The sequence below is a fragment of the Lonchura striata genome, chromosome 28 (genome assembly GCF_046129695.1).
Source record: "Lonchura striata isolate bLonStr1 chromosome 28, bLonStr1.mat, whole genome shotgun sequence".
Taxonomy (NCBI): domain Eukaryota; kingdom Metazoa; phylum Chordata; class Aves; order Passeriformes; family Estrildidae; genus Lonchura; species Lonchura striata.
Window position 1 is genome coordinate 4,488,684 of NC_134630.1, and position 16,553 is coordinate 4,505,236.

Consider the following 16,553-nt stretch of genomic DNA (forward strand, 5'->3'; position numbering starts at 1 on the left):
AGCCCTGTGGGGACATAAGCCATAACCCATGGTTATGGGGTATCCACCGGGCACCCACAAACCTGCGCGGAGTCCATGGGGTCCCCCGTGGCGCACACGCCGTCCCGGGTCACCCATCCAGCCCCGAGCGGGGCGGGCCCTGCTGAGCTTCCTGCCGCGCGCGCAGCGCCCGCCCCGCGCGGCCGCGGCGGCGCCGCTGCTGATTGGCGGGCGCCGCGCGGGGGCGGCGCTCTGGGCCGCGGCGGCGCCGCTGCTGATTGGCGGGCGCCGCGCGGGGGCGGTGCTCTGGGCCGCGGCGGCGCCGCTGCTGATTGGTGGGCGCCGCGCGGGGGCGGTGCTCTGGGCCGCGGCGGCGCCGCTGCTGATTGGCGGGCGCCGCGCGGGGGCGGCGCTCTGGGCCGCGGCGGCGCCGCTGCTGATTGGCGGGCGCCGCGCGGGGGGCGGCGCTCTGGGCCGCGGCCGCGCTCTCTGTGGCCCTGGCGGACCGCGAAGATGGCGGCGCCCATGGAGGTGGCGCTGGTGTCGGACGCGGCGGGGCCGCTGTGCAACTGCTCGGTCTGGGAGCTGCACTCGGGCTCGGCCCTGCCCGGCTACCGCGGCGGCAACAGCGGCCCGCGCGGGTTGGCGCTGCTGGGCGGCGAGCACCTGCTGGGGGCCCAGCTCGGCAAGAGCTACATCAACGTCTGGGAGCTCCAGAGGAAGGTACCGGCGCGGCGGGCGGGCCCGGGCGGCCGCGGCTCGCGGGACGGCCCTGGCCTCACACGGGGGGACTCCGGGCCCTGTGCGGGATGTGACGGGGCCGCTCTCCCCGCGGACCCCCCGGCCCTGCGATGAGGAGCCGCTCCGCCCGCAGAGCCCCCCCAAATCCGTGTCAGAGCTCCCCATAGCCCCTCTCTCCACAAAGACCCCCCGTAGCCCTTCTTTGCGTGGAGACTCTGCTCTGTGCTCAGACACCCCTTCATGGCCGAGTTCTCTGCAGAGACCCCCCATGGCCCCTCTCTGGACCCTCAGACCTCCCCTCCCTCCATTCCGACCCCACCACCACGGGCAGGTGCCCCCCATCCCTCTGTTCGCAGAGACACCCCCTGCTCGCAGCCCCTTGCCCCGTGTGAGCCCTCGCTGTGCTCTGTCCGTGCCAGGACCAGCTGCAGCAGAAGATCATCTGTCCCGGGCCTGTGACCTGCCTGACTGCCTCTCCCAACGGGCTCTACGTCCTGGCGGGCGTCGCCGAGAGCATCTACCTGTGGGAGGTACGGGGAGCTGGGGCACCGGGGCCACGCAGACTCACACCCTGCACACTCAGGGGTGTCCCCATCCCCCAGATGTCTGTGAATCCTGATCCTGGGGTGCCACAGCACGCAAAGGTTGTGCTGCCCGCAACCCACTCATTGAAGTAGGAGTGGGAGGAATTCAGGGAGAGGCTTCACTCTGCTTGCTTCTCCTCTTTCCAAGCATCTCTGATGCCTCAAGGGTTGGGTATTGCTCCTACAAGGCAGCAGCACAGCACCTGGTTTTCCTTCGGTGATTCTCCCACGTTTCAGCTGCGTATTTGTGTGTGCCCAGGGTGCCAGCCTCTCCTCATTGTCCTGCTGGTTAATTACTGCTGGATTAATTTGGGATTACGCTGCGTTCCCAGCACACCAATGAGCAAATATAAGCAGTATCTTGTCCTGAGCCGCGGATTAAACCCCAGGATGCTTCACCTGGAGAGCTCCCTGTGCCAGGGGAGGTTTGAGCCTCATGGTGTGAGTGGCTCTACCTGAACCCATCAGGGTTTGTTTGTACCAATGTGCTTGTAGCTGGAAAAAAAACGCTGAGGCTGAGCTTGCAGTGGGAGCTGCTGCCTGTGATGCTCCAAGCTGGGCCCTGCTCCAGCTCCTGTCACCCACAGATGTGTTCCAGAGCATGGCACTGTCCCTCTGGCACGTTGGAGAGGCTCCCTGGAAACCATCATGGAGCTGGAACCAGCCCCTAGGGCTGGGTTTGTGCTGTCTGTGAAACCCCTTGAATTGAGGTTTGGATTGATTTTTTTGGTATAATTCAGACCATGGGAAGAACCAGACTCTTATTTTATTTGAAGTTTTTTCTCTTATTGGTTCCTCCCCATCTGCAGTGTTGCCTTTTAATAATAAATGCTCCAGGCTTGGGGAATTCCTTGTCCACCCTAAAGCCTCTGCTGGCCCAGGACCACGAGCCACCCCCTGGGGTGTCCTGCAGCTCTCATAACCCCACTGCCACCTCCTGAGGACCCGTGGGAGGAGGGAAGAATCCACCAAAGTAATATGAATATTAAGAGTGACCAACAAATCTTTATTGCACACTTATGACTTGACCAGAGGAGCAGCTCTGGCATCACTGTGTTCCAGAGTTAATGTGCCAGCACCTCTTCCACTGCCTGAATTTCATCCTTGACCCCCTGCTGTCCTTCCCCTCACTCAGGTGTCCAACGGGAACCTCCTCGCCATCCTGAACCGACACTACCAGGACCTCACGTGCCTCTGCTTCACCGACGACAGCAGCCACTTCCTCTCAGGGGCCAAGGACTGCCTGGCCCTGGTGTGGAACCTCTACAAGTAAGGGGGGCTGGGGGGCACAGGGATTTTGGAGCAGGAGATCCCTTAAAGCCCACAGCTGTGTCTGTGCTCTCCTTGCGGGGAGGGAGCCTTTCCTTGGGGTCTCACCTGGGCTTCTTGGGAACAAGCAAATGGTTCTGATTTCTTTCCTTGGGTGACACAGAGGGAACTGTGCCCTTTACCCAGGGTCTTTGTCCCTTTGGGATCTCAGCCTTGGTATCTGTGTGCCATGGCTGCCAGCAGCTCCCGTGTCCCACTTGGCCCCTGCAGCCAGGAGAGGCATTCCCAGTGAGCTCAGAGCCTGGCCCAGCTCCCCAAGGGGCTCTATCCTGGCTGACCTGCCTGTCTCTGCTCTCCCCACAGCGTGTTGCAGGCAGAGCCCTCCCAGATCCCTGACCCCCGGCACGTCTGGTCCCGGCACAGCCTCCCCATCACCGACCTGTGCTGCGGCTTCGGAGGGCCCCTGGCACGGGCTGCCACCGCCTCCCTCGACCAGACAGCCAAGGTGAGGCTCATTTCGGAGGTGCCAGACCCTGTGGGGTCACAGCCGGGCTCCTGCCATGTAGCAGGAAGCTGTCCCTGTCCCCAAGCTGTCCCGAAGTTTTGCCGAGTTGCAGTGGCTTAATTTCTTGGCTGTCTCTGCAATGACTCAGAGCTGCCAGACCCGGGCTCTGCCTCTCCAACAGCAGTTTCTCTGCACCTGCCCCCAGGCTGGACTGCTGCAGTCCCTGTTGTCCTGGGAATGTCGGGGTCAGTTCCTCCATTTTCCATTGCTGATGTCCACAGGGAGTGGAGCAGGTTGGAGTCTGTGGGGCAGGGGATGCCCTGGGGGCAGGATGGCCTCAGAGAGGGTTCAAAGCTGTTTTGAAACTGCCTGGGAAACTTCTCTCCTGCTCACAGAGAAGGCTGATCCTGGATTCTGCCTTGGTTCTGCCTTGGACTCAGTTTCCCAGCCACAGCCAGGAGGACATGCTGGTGTGGGATTCCAGGATGTCAGTGTTCCTCCAGTCCTGCCATTAACATTCTCACCCCTGATTCTCCTGTCCCCTCTCACTCCAGCTCTGGGAAATCTCATCTGGGGAGCTCCTGCTTTCTGTGCTTTTCGACGTGGGGATCATGGCTGTGACTCTGGACCTCTCTGAGTACCACATGTTCTGCGGGGGCATGGACGGGTCCATCTTCCAGGTCGACCTCTGTGCCTGGGTGAGTGTGTGGGGCTGCAGGTGTCACCCCGAGCCACTGTCACCTCCCTGCTGGGACTGCTGTGACCTGCCAGGGCACAGGTTCCCCTGTGTCTCCTCTGCCCCCTCTACACATGGTGATGAACCTGCTGCATTCAGCCTTCCTGAATTTTAACCCCTTTCCCTTCTTTCCTTCATTTCTGCAGCCAGTTCAGAGAGACCGGACCTTCCAGACAGAGCGGGAGAACGGGAAGGTCTTTAAAGGGCACAGGTGAGGAACCAGACCTACCTGCCAGCCACCATCTGCCCACCTCACCAGCTTCTGGCAGTCCTGGGGTCATCCTGAGTTTAAACATCCTCTTCCCCATTCCAGGAACCAGGTGACGTGTCTGTCGGTCTCCACAGATGGCAGCCTCCTGCTCTCGGGCTCTCATGATGAAACTGTCCGGCTGTGGGACATCCAGAGCAAGCAGTGCCTGAAGACGATGAATCACAAAGGTAGGAATGTCCTTATCTCCTGGATCCTCACTGCCAGAGGCCCAGTGTCTCACCTGTACTGCCCTGGGCACTCCAGGTGTGTTTCTGCCCCTCGCTTCACGCCCTGGGAAGGGCAGAGGCGTTGGAGGGAGCCTCCTCGGCTGTCTGGAGTGGTGCCTGACCTTGTCCCGTGTGTTAACAACCCCCTGTGCACTGTCAGGAGTGAGTCATGGATTTCACCCTGTCGCTGAGGCCACATGGGATCCTCCTCCTTGTTTTCCCAAGGGAGCAGTCACCCCACATGCACCCCAGCTGTGTCTGGAGGGGAGACAGCTCTGTGACCCCGGCAGTGAGTGCCCGTGAGCTCATGGGGCCTGAAGTGAATCCCATATGAGCAGCTGTCTGGGATTTCAGTCTGATGGCTCCAGTAAATTGCAGGAGCAGCAGTTGGGTGCCTCAGCTACCTCAGAGCAGTGGGGGATTTACCTCTCCTGTTGTTAACTCTGTTCCTCCCCCAGCTGTGGTGGTTTCTCTCCCCTGGTGCTGCAGTGACCAGTGGGGCTGCCTTGGGCATGGCCCAAACCCCTCCCAAAGGTGATGGTGGGGACAGCCAGTCCCTGTTCCTCTGTGGTGCTTGAGCTGCTGCTCAGGGCAGTTTCTGGAAGCCAGGCTGCCTGCAGACCCTTTTCCTCTTCCCTTTGGCTGCCAAGCACCATCCCTAATTGGGACCTACTGCAGCGTCCATCCAGCCTGGCGCCGCTGGCACTAGAGGGTGAAAACAGACCAAATGGAGCTGTGAGTCATCCGAGGAGGGGGGGCCAGGCTTTGGCTCTGAGCCGGGCACTGGAGTCCTCCTGAGGCTGCAGGAGGAATGGACAAACCAGGCTCTTCCCAGGAGGAGCAGGACCAGGCTGACCCCAAGCTGTGGGTGCTCTGCAGTCTCTGCTGGCTCTCTGCTGTCTGTGGGCAGGGATTTGGTTTCCCTGGCAGCCTCGGCACTGGCACGACTGTGTGTGCTCAGGAATAGGCTGAGAGTCCAGCACCCTCAAGCTGTGCCTTGGGTCTGGAGTCCCCATGGGGCCCTGCAGCCTCCCAGTGTGGGGGAATCTGCTGCCCCAACCCAGCCCTCTCTCTGTGGATCCCTGTCCCCCCTTGGCCTCTCTGCGCTGAGGCATGAGCCCCCCAGCAAGGTCTGTCCCTGCTGCCCCTGCAGTACCTCCTGCTCCCTGTGCAAGGCAGAGGTGACAGGGCTCTGACATGGTGATGTGACAGCAGCCTCTGGCCCGGTGTCCTCAGGACAGCACGGTCCCTCTGCCAGGCTCAGGGATGGCTGGGGGCACACAGGACCCCCTGCCCTCCCCTCAACACTGCTGCAGATAAATCCAAGGAGCTGGAGTGTGGCTCGGGGCCAGGCAAGCAGACTGGGTGCAGGGGGCTGTGTCACCAAGGGTGGCTTGTCCTTGGCAGGGGCAGAGTGGGTGGACTTTGCGAAGTCAGGCTGCTGCTCCTGGGTAATGAGCTGTGGCAGTGCTGGCGAGGCAGGGCTGCTCCTGGTCACTCTGTGTGGCTGGCATCACCCCAGGGTGGAGCAGGAAACCTGTGGGATGAGACTGGGAGCCAGCACTGCCCCCAAATCCCTCCAGGCCTCAATTCCCATCCTGTCACCTGAGCTCCATCCTTGTCTCTGCAAACACAGCATGGCACAGACTATCCCCAAGGACTTCCCTTGCAAGGCCATTCCGGGATGCTCTGGCTGCTGTGTGCTGCTGGCAGCTCTCTCTTGGAAGCTGGGTTATTTGTTTCCCCCCAGCTGAGCCTGGTCTTCATGCCCAGGCTGGCCCAGGGTCACTCACTGCCTGCTGCCCCAGGCCTTGGGGCAAGGTGATGGGGTACAGGACCTGCATCTGCACTGGGGCCCCAGAGTGGCTGTGGGGGCTGTGTCCGGGTGGTGACCAGGCTTGGGGAGCTCTGGGTTCACTCCTTCAATTTTCTCCTCTCCACCTCTCCTCTTGAGCTGCTCCATGAGCTGCCAGTGCAGTGGGAGTCTCACTGATGGGCACTTCTTCAGGAGCACAATCATCTGGTCTTTAAGGAGGGAGTGAAGCCATCAGAGTTGGCCCAGAACAGCTTTGGGGCCAGGCACTCAGCAGAGCTGCTGCTCTGCTGGTGGGACCCAACCTTGAATCCTGGGAGGATCAGATTTAGGATCAGGCTCTGATGACAGAGCCCTCATCCATGTCAGAGCTGCTTGTGTCTGGCTGCTCTGCAGAGACCAAAATCCTCCAGCAGCTCTGAGCCTCCCTAGGCCCCGCCATGTCCCCTTCCTCACCCTGCACCCTTCTCCACAGCACTGGCAGCCCCTCTTAGGGGCATGTGGACCATCTTCACTTTACCTTTGGCCAGGGGAAGTTGATGGTCGGGCTGTGGCAGTGGTGGCCGAGCTGCTCTGCCTGCTGGAGGGGGGCTGGGGGCTGCTGTGCCTGACAGGGCGTGGGGGACAGCGGTGGGAGCGAGCAGGAGCTGGGAGGGGGCGGCAGCAGCCGTGGGTAAGCACAGTAATTAACACAGTGCAGTAATTAACGCGCTCATCGGCGCTGCCATGGATCGTGGCAGCACGGAGCTGCTGATGGATGGCAGCTCGGGGTGGGGGAGGCCGGGGAGAGCTGCAGCACCGGGCAGGGAGAGCTGCTGGGGCGGGTGGAGAATCCTGGCCACTGCCTGTGCCAGGGTCATCCACGCTGTTCTCAGGGCTGCCCGAAGCCTCTCAAACCCACCAGGGTCCAGCCTGACCTGTCCCCTCTGTCCCCCCACAGGTCCGGTGACAAACGCCTTCATCGTGCTGGCGCCTGCCAACATGTTCAACCCCGACGGGAAGCCCAGCGTGCCCCTGCCCAAGTTCAGCAGGCACCTGCACGGCACCGAGAGCAGCGACGAGCCGGGCGCCGAGGGGGTGACGCTGCGCCTGGGGCTGCACCAGCAGGTGCTGGGGGCAGTGGGCAGCTGGGGAGGGGGGACAGACATCAGGGAGGGGTTGTGCTGGAGCAAAGCTTCTCCTCCAGCTGGTGAAACCCGTTCTGCTCCTGCTTCCTCCCCATCCTGGCTGCTGCAGTCATTTGTCCTCCCAGCCCCGTGCTGCAGCGTGATGGGCTGGCTCTGCTGTCCCACCATTTCCTTGGTCCTGGCATGGCTGTCTCCAGGCAGGGAGGGTCACACACCGTCAGTGTCCTGCCCATCCCAGCCTCTCTGCCAGTGGTCCTAGAGCTGCTCCCCTCTGCCAGCGTCTGCTTCTGGGCGAGTGACAGTGACAGTCCTGCCAGAGCTGATGGATGAGCTCCCTGTTGGCTTTGGCAGCAGGCCAAGGGGCTGTTTGCCTGACAGAGGGGACAGCAGGATGGATCACCCAGTCCAGGGCCATGGGGAGAGGGTCTGTGTCTGCTCTACCAACCCCTCCATTCTGGTCCCTGCAGGAGCCTGGGCAGAGCTACCTGGAGAAGGCAGAGAGGATGTACTCGCAGATGTACTCGACGAGGGAAAAGGTGAGAGCTGCTCCCAGCCTGGGAATTGGGTACTGACCCCTTGAGGGGAATCCTTGTCAGCTGATCTGACTCATGAGCAAGTTGGGACACGGGAACAGGGGAAAAGAGCTCTGAAATCTGCTGGTGATATGGGCAGGAGGGGCTGCACTTCGAGGAGAAAGAGGAGGGAGGGACCAAAGGGTTTGGTGTTTACTGCTGGAGAGGGAGCAGCAGCCTGTGCCTGTCAGAGCTGAGGCCCTGACACTTGTCTGTTGTGTTTTCGTGTCACAGAACCTGGTGGGAGACCAGGAGCACCTGACGATCCAGGTGAGCGAGCTGGAGGAGGAGGTGAGCAACCTCCGGAAAATCAACAAGGACCTCTTTGACTTCTCCACTCGCATCATCACCAAACCAGCCAAGTGAGGAGGCTCCCCCCGCCCTCGCACCCCTCCGCCTCTCCCTGTCCGGCTCCTGGGGAAGACCCGCCCGCCCTCGGGCACCGCCCAGCCGGCTGCGAGCACCCGGCTCACCTTCCCCTGCCCCGGCACACGCCGCCTGCTCCGTGACACGGGGCTGAGACCGGCGCGGGGACCGCGAGGGGACAGCACAGGGACAGCACACTCCGACTCGGGGCCGCTGCAGGAGGAGCGTCGCCGGCTCCTGGGAGGGCTCAGGATGCAGCTCCTGCTCATTGCCCGTTTCTTCCCCTGCCCCTTTTTTTTTGTTTCTTTTCGTTACTTGACCCTGCAGTGCAGACAGAAAAGTGTTTTTTTTCTCTCAATACCGGTTTGAGATTGGATTTTGGAGACCCCCTTCTGCCCACTCTGTCCTGGGGATTGCTGCTCAGTGCCACCGGACCCCACGCTCTGCACAGCAGGGGCTGAGTGGCTCCTGCTCCGGGGGTGCAGTGGGGGCTGCTGCAACACGTTGGGGGTCCCTGGCTACCAGGGCTGAGGATGTGGCTCCTCCTCTGTCTGGCAGGTTGGAGTCCCTGGACTTGGAGCACAGGTGGTGGTTTTGGGGCACAGGGTCACTCTTGGGAGGGGCAGGGGGACCAGCAAGGTGCTATTTCCAATCTCGTCAGTCAACAGTTTATATATATTTGGATCCAACGACTCTGTTTTCACGGTGTTTGGGGACTCGGCCTTTTGTATTGTCACAGCATGGCAGCGGGGGTTGTGGGTTTTGTTTAGGTTTATTTTTTACATAAAAGATTTGGTTTTTATAGTGAAAGATGCCCGAGTTGGTTTCTTTAACAACCCTTTCATGGCCACAGACCTCGACTACCTATCACTGCATCCCTGGGCTGCCTGCTGGGAGTGGGAAAGTGCTTCCTTATCCCCAAACTGCCCAGTTGCCTTCACCCCGAGGGTCCTTCCCTGTCCCTACAGGGTGCTGAGGTGTCCCCTGGACATCCCTCTGTGTCATCCCCCCCCCTCCCCGTTCAGTGCACCAAGTGCAGATAATTTAAAGTGCATTTTAAAACCTGAGCATCCCCAGCTCCCGCCAGTTCCCGAGAAGATGCTTTTAGCTTAATCACTGGAGCTGTTCTTTGCCTCTCTCTCCTGCTCTTCCTCTTCCTCCCAACGTTTTGGATCAACATTCATCAGCTGCAGCAGGGACAGTCACCCAGAGCCAGGGGTGGTGGTGGGGGCACATCCCTGCTGCAGGGAGCCCTCTGAGACCCCAGGGATGCAGCCCCTGCCAAGCCCAGACCCCAGTGCTCCCTCCCAGTCATCCCAGACATCCCCGGTGGGGTTCCTGTTGGGGTGTTGCCCCTAGAGCAGAAGGGAGGATGGGGTCTCCCCGAGAGCCTCCCTGTGCTGTACCTGCTGTTTGAGAGGGTTTTATCATCCCAAGACCCTGCTGCCCCTCCTGTGTGGACAGTGGGGGCTGTGCTGTGTTTTTCCCTGTGAGGAGGAGCTGCCAGGAGCCCCGTGGTCAGGGGGAATGCAGCCCCCCATGACCCCCCGTGCTCTGGCAGGATTTGAGCTGCTCTCCCTGCAGGTCCGGCTCCGCAGGAGAATTCAGTAGCTGTGACTCATTACATTTATCGATATTACATGAATTGATAGTTTTTGCCAGATGGATTTTGGCTCCATCCTTCATTTTTCCTTATTAATTTAGCGTGGCCCCGGCCCCGGTTGCTGGTGTTTGTGTGCTGGTGGCGGGGGCCCTTGCTGAGGATGAGGAGGGTGACCCCACATCCCCTCCCCAGCAGAGGAAGGCTGCGCCGCTGCTGCCCTTCTCCCCTTCCCCATGCGGCAGAAGGAATCGCTCGGCCTCGGGACCCCCCGATATTGAAGGAGATCGAGGAGGGATAGACGGGTCGCGGTGGGAGCTTTACCGGGATGGAGGCGGCAGTTCGCGGCTCGGCACCGACCCGAGGGGCTTTTGGTCGGGGGCCGGAGGAGGCGGATGAAGAGGAAGAAGAGGAGGAAGAGGAGGAAGAGGAGGAAGATCCCAGTGATCCGGAGGTAGCCGGGACCAGCCCGGGCTCAGCGGGGACCCCGGGTGGCAGCACCGCGGGGTGGGGTGCGGGGAGGGGGGGACCCGCGCTCTGCGTGGGCGTGGACGGGGCGGCTGCGGGCGGGTCCGGCGCTGCGTGGGCCGGGTCCGGCGTGACCCGCCGCGCACCGGGGGCTGCGGGGCCTCGGCGCTACCCGCGGAGGGGCGCCCCGGCGGGACCGGCCCTGCCCGCAGCCGGAGCCGTCCCCGGCGGAGCGCGGAGCGGCGGGGCCGGTGCGGGGTGCATGGCGGGGCTGCGGGCGCTCTGGCTGCTGGCGGCGGCTCTGGGGGCGGCGGGGGGACACCCGCACCCCTGCCGCGTCCCGGCCCCCACCGGCCCCGGCCTCGGCCCCAGCCCCGGACCCACCGTGCGCCTCGCAGCGCTGCTGCCGCCCGCGCCCGCCCGCGCCCGGCTCCGCGCCGCGCTGGCCCGAGCCGCCGGTACCGGTACCGGCCCCGGGGAGGTGACGCTGCCCCACAACCTCAGCCTGGAGGTGGTGGGGGGCGGCCCGGCGGCGCGGGACCCCGGCTCGCTGGCGCGGTGGCTGTGCGGGGCGCTGGCGGGGCGCGGCGTGGCCGCCGTCCTGGCGCTGCCCCGCTCCCGCCGGGAGCTGCTCCAGCTCGACTTCCTCGCCGCCGCCCTCCAGGTCCCCTTCGTCAGCATCCTGGACACCCGCTGGCCGCTGCCTTTCCGAGCGCAGGTGAGACCCGCAGCGCCGGCACTGCACGCACCGCCCGTCCCCGCTCCCGTCCCTGCTCGCCGGCTCCGTCCTTGCTCCCGTCCCGGCTCCGTCCGTGCTCCTGTCCTGATCCCCGTCCCGGATCCGTACCAGCTCTATCTCGATCCCCGTCTGGACTCCAGACTGCCTCCGTTCCGCGGGTCCTGCTCCCGGGTCGGACCTGCCACCGATCCCGGCTCCGATTCCAGCTCCAATTCTGAATCCCAACCATTCATCCTTGCTGCATCCCGACTACCTCCGGGCTCCATCCCGACTCTTGTTCTCCCTCTGTCTTCTCTCCCACCCCGGTCCATCCCATTCTCATTCCCTCCTCCATCCTGCCTCTACCCCAGCCTCACCCTGTGCCCCATCCTGGCTCTCTGTCTCCCATTCCAGCCCCCTCTTGGCCCTCATTCCAGCCCTACCCTGGCTCTATCCCAGCTCCCATCTCAGCTCTCTCCTGGCCCCTTGCCCAGCTCTATCCCAGACCCAATTCCAGCTTTCACTCCAAGGTAAATTCCCTGGCTCCTCTGGAAGCTCTGCAGCCCTCAGCCCCAGTCCCCACTCCATTCTGTCTCCGAAGGGCTCTGGGATGTGTCCTGGCAGTGGATCCCAGACAGGAACTGAGCAGGGGATGGGCAGGGAGTGTGGGATGACCTCAGGGCAGGTGGATCCATGTCTAGCGCTGCCTCTGGGCTCTTCCCACGGGTGAAGGCACAGCCACGACCCTTGTGTGTTGGCAGAGCCCCTTCCACTTCCACATGGACCGCCAGAGCTCCCCAGAGATGCTGGTGGATGTGCTGGTGAGCGTCCTGCAGGCCAACGACTGGCAGGAGAGCAGCCTGGTGCTCTGCCACCCCTGGGACATCGACGGCTTCCTCGACCTCTGGGCCCAGCGTTCCCAGCTCTTCCTCCGCACTGTCCTGGACCTGGGCTACCTGGATGAGCCCAGGGCCACCCGCTACCTGCAGCAGCACGGGGACCGTGTCAGGACCCTCTCCAGCCCGGTGCTGATGCTGGGCTGTGACCTGCACCGTGCTCGACTCATCTTCCGGGCGGCCGAGGAGCTGGGGCTGCCACCGCAGGAGCTCCACTGGATGCTGGGCTTCCCGCTCAGCACCAGCGAGCTGCAGACCGAGGGCCTGCCCCCGGGGCTGCTGGCCTTTGGGGAGGTGAGCCGGCCACCGCTGGAGCTCTTCGTGCAGGACATGGTGGGACTGGTGTCCCAGGCCATTGCCCACGCTGCCCGCGGCCTCCCTGACCCCACACAGCTGCAGACCACTGGCAACTGCAATGAGAGGCACCGGGCAGGCGGCGAGTCCCCGGGGCTCTTCCTTGCTCGGTAAGGGGGTGCTGGGGGCTCCTCTTTCCCCCCATCCTGGCTCTGTGGTATTGGGGTGCATGGGAGGGTTCTGCCCCAGACCCGGGATGGGGTAAGGGCTGAGCAGGAGAGCCCTGGGCTCAGCACAGTGCTGTCCCCAGTGTGTGCAGCCACCACCATGGGGCTCAGACCCTGAGGACATGGCTAGCACTGCACAGGGGGGACATGTCACTTCAGATCTCCTTAACACTGCCCGAGCACGGTCACTCTATAAATATTAATAACTTGGCCCTGGCAGCACAGCGAGCTGCAGGGCAGTGCAGCAGGGCCGGATCCTGCTGCTCCTCCTTGACCTTGTCCCTGCCTGGGTCAGGCACATCCCGCTCCCTGCTCCCAGCCTCATCCCTTGGTCCCAGCTGACCCTGAACACTGGAGCAGTGAAACCTTTTCCTTGGCAGCTTCCTGGCCAACACGTCCTTCCACGGCCGGACGGGGCTGGTGCGTGTGGAGAACACAGCACTGGTGAGGCCAGAGCAGCAGTTCCGCATCTGGAGCCTGCGCAGGGACTCGCAGGGGGTCCCCACCTGGATGACAGTGGGCACCTGGAGCCACGGCAAGCTGGAGCTGGAGGAGGTGGCATGGCAGAGCCAGCGGCAGCACAGGAGCCCCGGCGAGGCGGCCGAGGGGGCCCGCACGCGGCTGCGGGTGGTGACGTTGGTGGAGCACCCCTTCGTCTTCACCAGGGAGGTGGATGAGGAGGGGAACTGCCCGGCCGGGCAGCTCTGCCTGGACCCCGGCACAAACGACTCGGCCGTGCTAGACGCCCTCTTTGAGAAGATTGGCAGTGGCAACGGATCAGTGCCACGGGAGTACAAGAAATGCTGCTATGGGTACTGCATCGACCTGCTGGAGAAGCTGGCTGAGGACATGGCCTTTGATTTCGAGCTCTACATCGTGGGCGATGGGAAATACGGGGCCTGGAAGAACGGGCGCTGGACGGGGCTGGTGGGGGACCTGCTCAGTGGCACGGCCCACATGGCCGTCACCTCCTTCAGCATCAACTCGGCGCGGAGCAAAGTCATCGACTTCACCAGCCCCTTCTTCTCCACCAGCCTGGGCATCCTGGTGAGGACCAAGGACACGGCGTCGCCCATCGGGGCCTTCATGTGGCCCCTGCACTGGACCATGTGGGTGGGCGTCTTCGTGGCGCTGCACATGACCGCACTCTTCCTCACCCTCTACGAGTGGAAGAGCCCCTATGGAATGACCCCCCACGGGCGCAACCGCATGAAGATCTTCTCCTACTCCTCAGCCCTCAACCTCTGCTACGCCATCCTCTTTGGGCGCACCGTCTCCAGCAAGACGCCCAAGTGCTGCACCGGCCGCTTCCTCATGAACCTCTGGGCCATCTTCTGCCTCCTGGTGCTCTCCAGCTACACGGCCAACCTGGCAGCTGTCATGGTGGGGGACAAGACCTTCGAGGAGCTCTCGGGCATCCACGACCCAAAGGTGGGCAAGTGTCCTGCTGCTTCAGATGGGCTGGGAGAGGGCTGAAGGCCAGGGAAGAGGCTGAGGGGGGATAAAAGGTGTCCTGTGTCCTGCCTGTCCTTCCTTTTGCACCTTCCTCCTTCTCTCCAGCCCCAGTCCTGCATCTTGGCCCCTCCTAAGAGTGGAGGGGTCTTTGAGACCTGCAGAAAGCTTTGTGTGTGTATCCCACTGGTGTTAAATTCCAGCCTCAGCTCCAGGGCAGGGGGAAGTGGGCTGAGTTCGAGCTGAGGCTGCTCTTGGGGAAAGCTCTTTCTCAGACACCCCCAAGAGCTGCTGCACCTCTGGGGCTGCCCAGACATCCTTCCTGGGACTCAGGGCTGGGGGCACATCCCCAGGGAGTGGGGACACATTCCTGGGGCCAGGGGTGCTGATGTTCTGGTGCCTCCTTCCAGCTCCATCACCCCTCACAGGGCTTCCGCTTCGGCACAGTGTGGGAGAGCAGTGCTGAGGAGTACATCAAGAAGAGCTTCCCCGAGATGCACGAGTACATGCGGCGCTACAACGTCCCCACCACCCCCGACGGCGTCACCATGCTCAAGTGAGGGGCAGGGAGAGCATGAGGGGTTCCCCCCACCTTTTATCCCTCCCAGGGCATCTTTTGCTCCAGACCTGGAGCTGTGATCCCCCCACCACTGGGAGGGATGTGAGGCTGGGGGGACGCTGGGCAAGGAGGAGCAGCCCCTCCCTGAGCATCCCTCCCATGCTGGTACAGGACAGAGCCTGCCAAGCTCAACGCCTTCATCATGGACAAGTCACTGCTGGATTATGAGGTCTCCATCGACTCCGACTGCAAACTGCTCACTGTGGGCAAACCCTTCGCCATCGAAGGTTTGGGGGGGCTGTGCTGGGAAGGGGGTTCTGCTATCTGTGTGTGACTGGGCTGGGGGGGCACTGGGGACTGCATCCCCTGTCCCAGCACTGCCCCTCTCTCCCCCCACCCTCACCGGGGCCAGGCTACGGCATCGGCCTTCCCCAGAACTCGCCGCTGACCTCCAACGTGTCCGAGTTCATCAGCCGCTACAAATCCTCGGGGTTCATCGACCTCCTGCACGACAAGTGGTACAAGATGGTGCCCTGTGGCAAACGCGTCTTCGCCGTCACCGAGGTGCGGCGGCGGCTCGGCCTGGGGGGCTCTGGGGTCTGAGAGCCCCCCCGGCCCAGCCCACACCCCCTGCCGCCTGCAGACCCTGCAGATGGGCATCTACCACTTCTCGGGGCTGTTCGTGCTGCTGTGCATCGGGCTGAGCGGCTCCCTCCTCACCTCGCTGGGCGAGCACGTCTTCTACCGCCTCGTCCTGCCCCGCATCCGCCGCAAGAAGAAATTCAACTACTGGCTGCACACGAGCCAGGTGCGGCCGGGGAAGGGGCTCTCAGACCCCTAACCCCATGTTGCTGCTCCCTCTTAAATTGCACCACTCTCCCCTTCTCCAGCCCCCGTTTAAGCCCTGAACCATCCCCTCCAGACCATCACCCTCCAATTGATCCCTGCCCTGTTAACTTCCAGACCATCCTCCCCAACTCTCTCTTGCCATGTTCTCCACAGAAAATCCACCGGGCTCTGAATATGGGCATGGAGGAACGGAAGAGCCAGCAGCTGAAGTTGGAGCAGAGGTACAGCTGGGACTGGGAGCCTGCCTCGCTCTCCTCCTCCTCCTCCCTGTGGACAGCCAGAGCTCTGCGGGGCAGCGCAGGGACCCCAGAGCAGCCAGACCCCAATTCAGCGCTGCCCACACAGGTGCGAGCCCCAGGCCAGGCCGGCGGCAGCGCAGCCCTGGGGCGCCCTGCGGAAGGAGGCGCGGCGGGTGCGCTTCCAGCTGGACAAAGCCCCCCCCGAGGCTGAGGGGTCCCCGCCGTGGCACCCCGGGAACGGGCGGCCGCCGCAGCCCCTGGACAGAGCGGCCGGTGAGAACGAGCTCCGGGAGCTGGAGGAGAAGATCCAGGAGATGCGGGAGCAGCTGCGGGCGGCGCTGCTGAGGAAGAGCGAGCTGGTGTCCGGGCTGGGCACCGCCAAGGGCGGCCGGCCGCTGCCCGCCCCGCTGGCCACCGAGCAAAACCGGGAGGAGAGGTGAGGTGAGGGGCAGGGACCCCCGAAAACACCCCAGGACAGGCTGCTCTGCCGGGGCAGGGCAGGGAACCCGCTCCTCGAGCTCAGAGGGGGAGTGGAAGGAAAAAAGGGAGAGGGGATGTCCTGGGGCTGCCCCAGCTCTGAGCCTTGTCTCCTCTCCCCATCCCTTCTGCTGGCAGTGGGGGTTTTTTGGGGGGTTGAGTTGGGGTGAGAGATCCCCGCAGTGCCTGGACAAAGCTCAGCCCCGAGCCCCTGCTCTGTTTTTATACCACGTAAATAAAGATGATGAAAGAAGACCAAGTCTGCTTTTCCTCTTCCCCAAATACAGCCAGGGCTGGCTGAGAACAACCCTTCCCCTTCCCCTCCTTCCTCCGCAGGCCCAGCTCAGCCCCGCCGCAGGACGGCCGCGATTAGGAGGAGGAGGAGGCAGAGGAAGCTCCCACACGGATGGGGCAGGAGGACAGGCCGAGAACAGAACGTCCCTCTGGAGAGGCAGCTCCAGCTCCAAAACCCGGCTGATCCCAGAGCCACTGCAAAGCAGAACCGGAGCCTTCCTCGGGCAGAGGGTGAGGGATGGAGACACTGCACAGGGCTGCAGCTCAGGGCTCTGCCCCCTGAGGAGAACAGCTCCCCATGCCGCTGCTGT

The 16,553-nt window shown here is 63.1% G+C and overlaps 2 protein-coding genes across 3 annotated transcripts; both read left to right on the forward strand.

Moving 5' to 3' along the window:
* The first annotated feature begins 435 nt into the window (after positions 1-435).
* On the forward strand, positions 436-8,184 carry WDR18 (WD repeat domain 18). 2 transcript variants are annotated; one of them, XM_021540096.3, is made up of 10 exons: positions 436-702; positions 1,140-1,250; positions 2,440-2,573; positions 2,937-3,078; positions 3,633-3,776; positions 3,961-4,025; positions 4,128-4,252; positions 7,045-7,211; positions 7,699-7,767; positions 8,038-8,184. In XM_021540096.3, exons 1-10 carry the CDS (start codon positions 493-495, stop codon positions 8,167-8,169), a joined length of 1,299 nt encoding a protein of 432 aa, XP_021395771.1. In that variant the 5' UTR covers positions 436-492; the 3' UTR covers positions 8,170-8,184. The 2 variants fall into 2 exon arrangements, with proteins under 2 accessions (XP_021395771.1, XP_021395773.1); XM_021540098.1 differs by lacking the exon at positions 8,038-8,184 and having other exon boundaries at positions 7,045-7,212; positions 7,683-7,771.
* A 2,315-nt stretch (positions 8,185-10,499) lies between these two features.
* GRIN3B (glutamate ionotropic receptor NMDA type subunit 3B) lies at positions 10,500-16,321 on the forward strand. Its single transcript, XM_031507136.2, has 10 exons — positions 10,500-10,955; positions 11,717-12,315; positions 12,753-13,803; positions 14,235-14,380; positions 14,555-14,670; positions 14,796-14,947; positions 15,027-15,191; positions 15,386-15,453; positions 15,578-15,907; positions 16,285-16,321. The coding sequence occupies exons 1-10, from the start codon at positions 10,500-10,502 to the stop codon at positions 16,319-16,321; spliced, it is 3,120 nt and encodes a 1,039-aa protein (XP_031362996.1).
* Positions 16,322-16,553: the final 232 nt, after the last annotated feature.

Coding starts and splice junctions, on each gene's coding strand:
- WDR18 (XM_021540096.3), top strand. CDS start 493: ATGGCGGCGCCCATGGAGGTGGCGCTGGTGTCGGACGCGGCGGGGCCG. Junction 1,251..2,439: donor AGAGCATCTACCTGTGGGAG/GTACGGGGAGCT, acceptor CCCCTCACTCAG/GTGTCCAACGGGAACCTCCT. Junction 4,026..4,127: donor AAGGTCTTTAAAGGGCACAG/GTGAGGAACCAG, acceptor TCCCCATTCCAG/GAACCAGGTGACGTGTCTGT.
- GRIN3B (XM_031507136.2), top strand. CDS start 10,500: ATGGCGGGGCTGCGGGCGCTCTGGCTGCTGGCGGCGGCTCTGGGGGCG. Junction 14,671..14,795: donor CAAACCCTTCGCCATCGAAG/GTTTGGGGGGGC, acceptor CACCGGGGCCAG/GCTACGGCATCGGCCTTCCC. Junction 15,454..15,577: donor CAGCTGAAGTTGGAGCAGAG/GTACAGCTGGGA, acceptor CTGCCCACACAG/GTGCGAGCCCCAGGCCAGGC.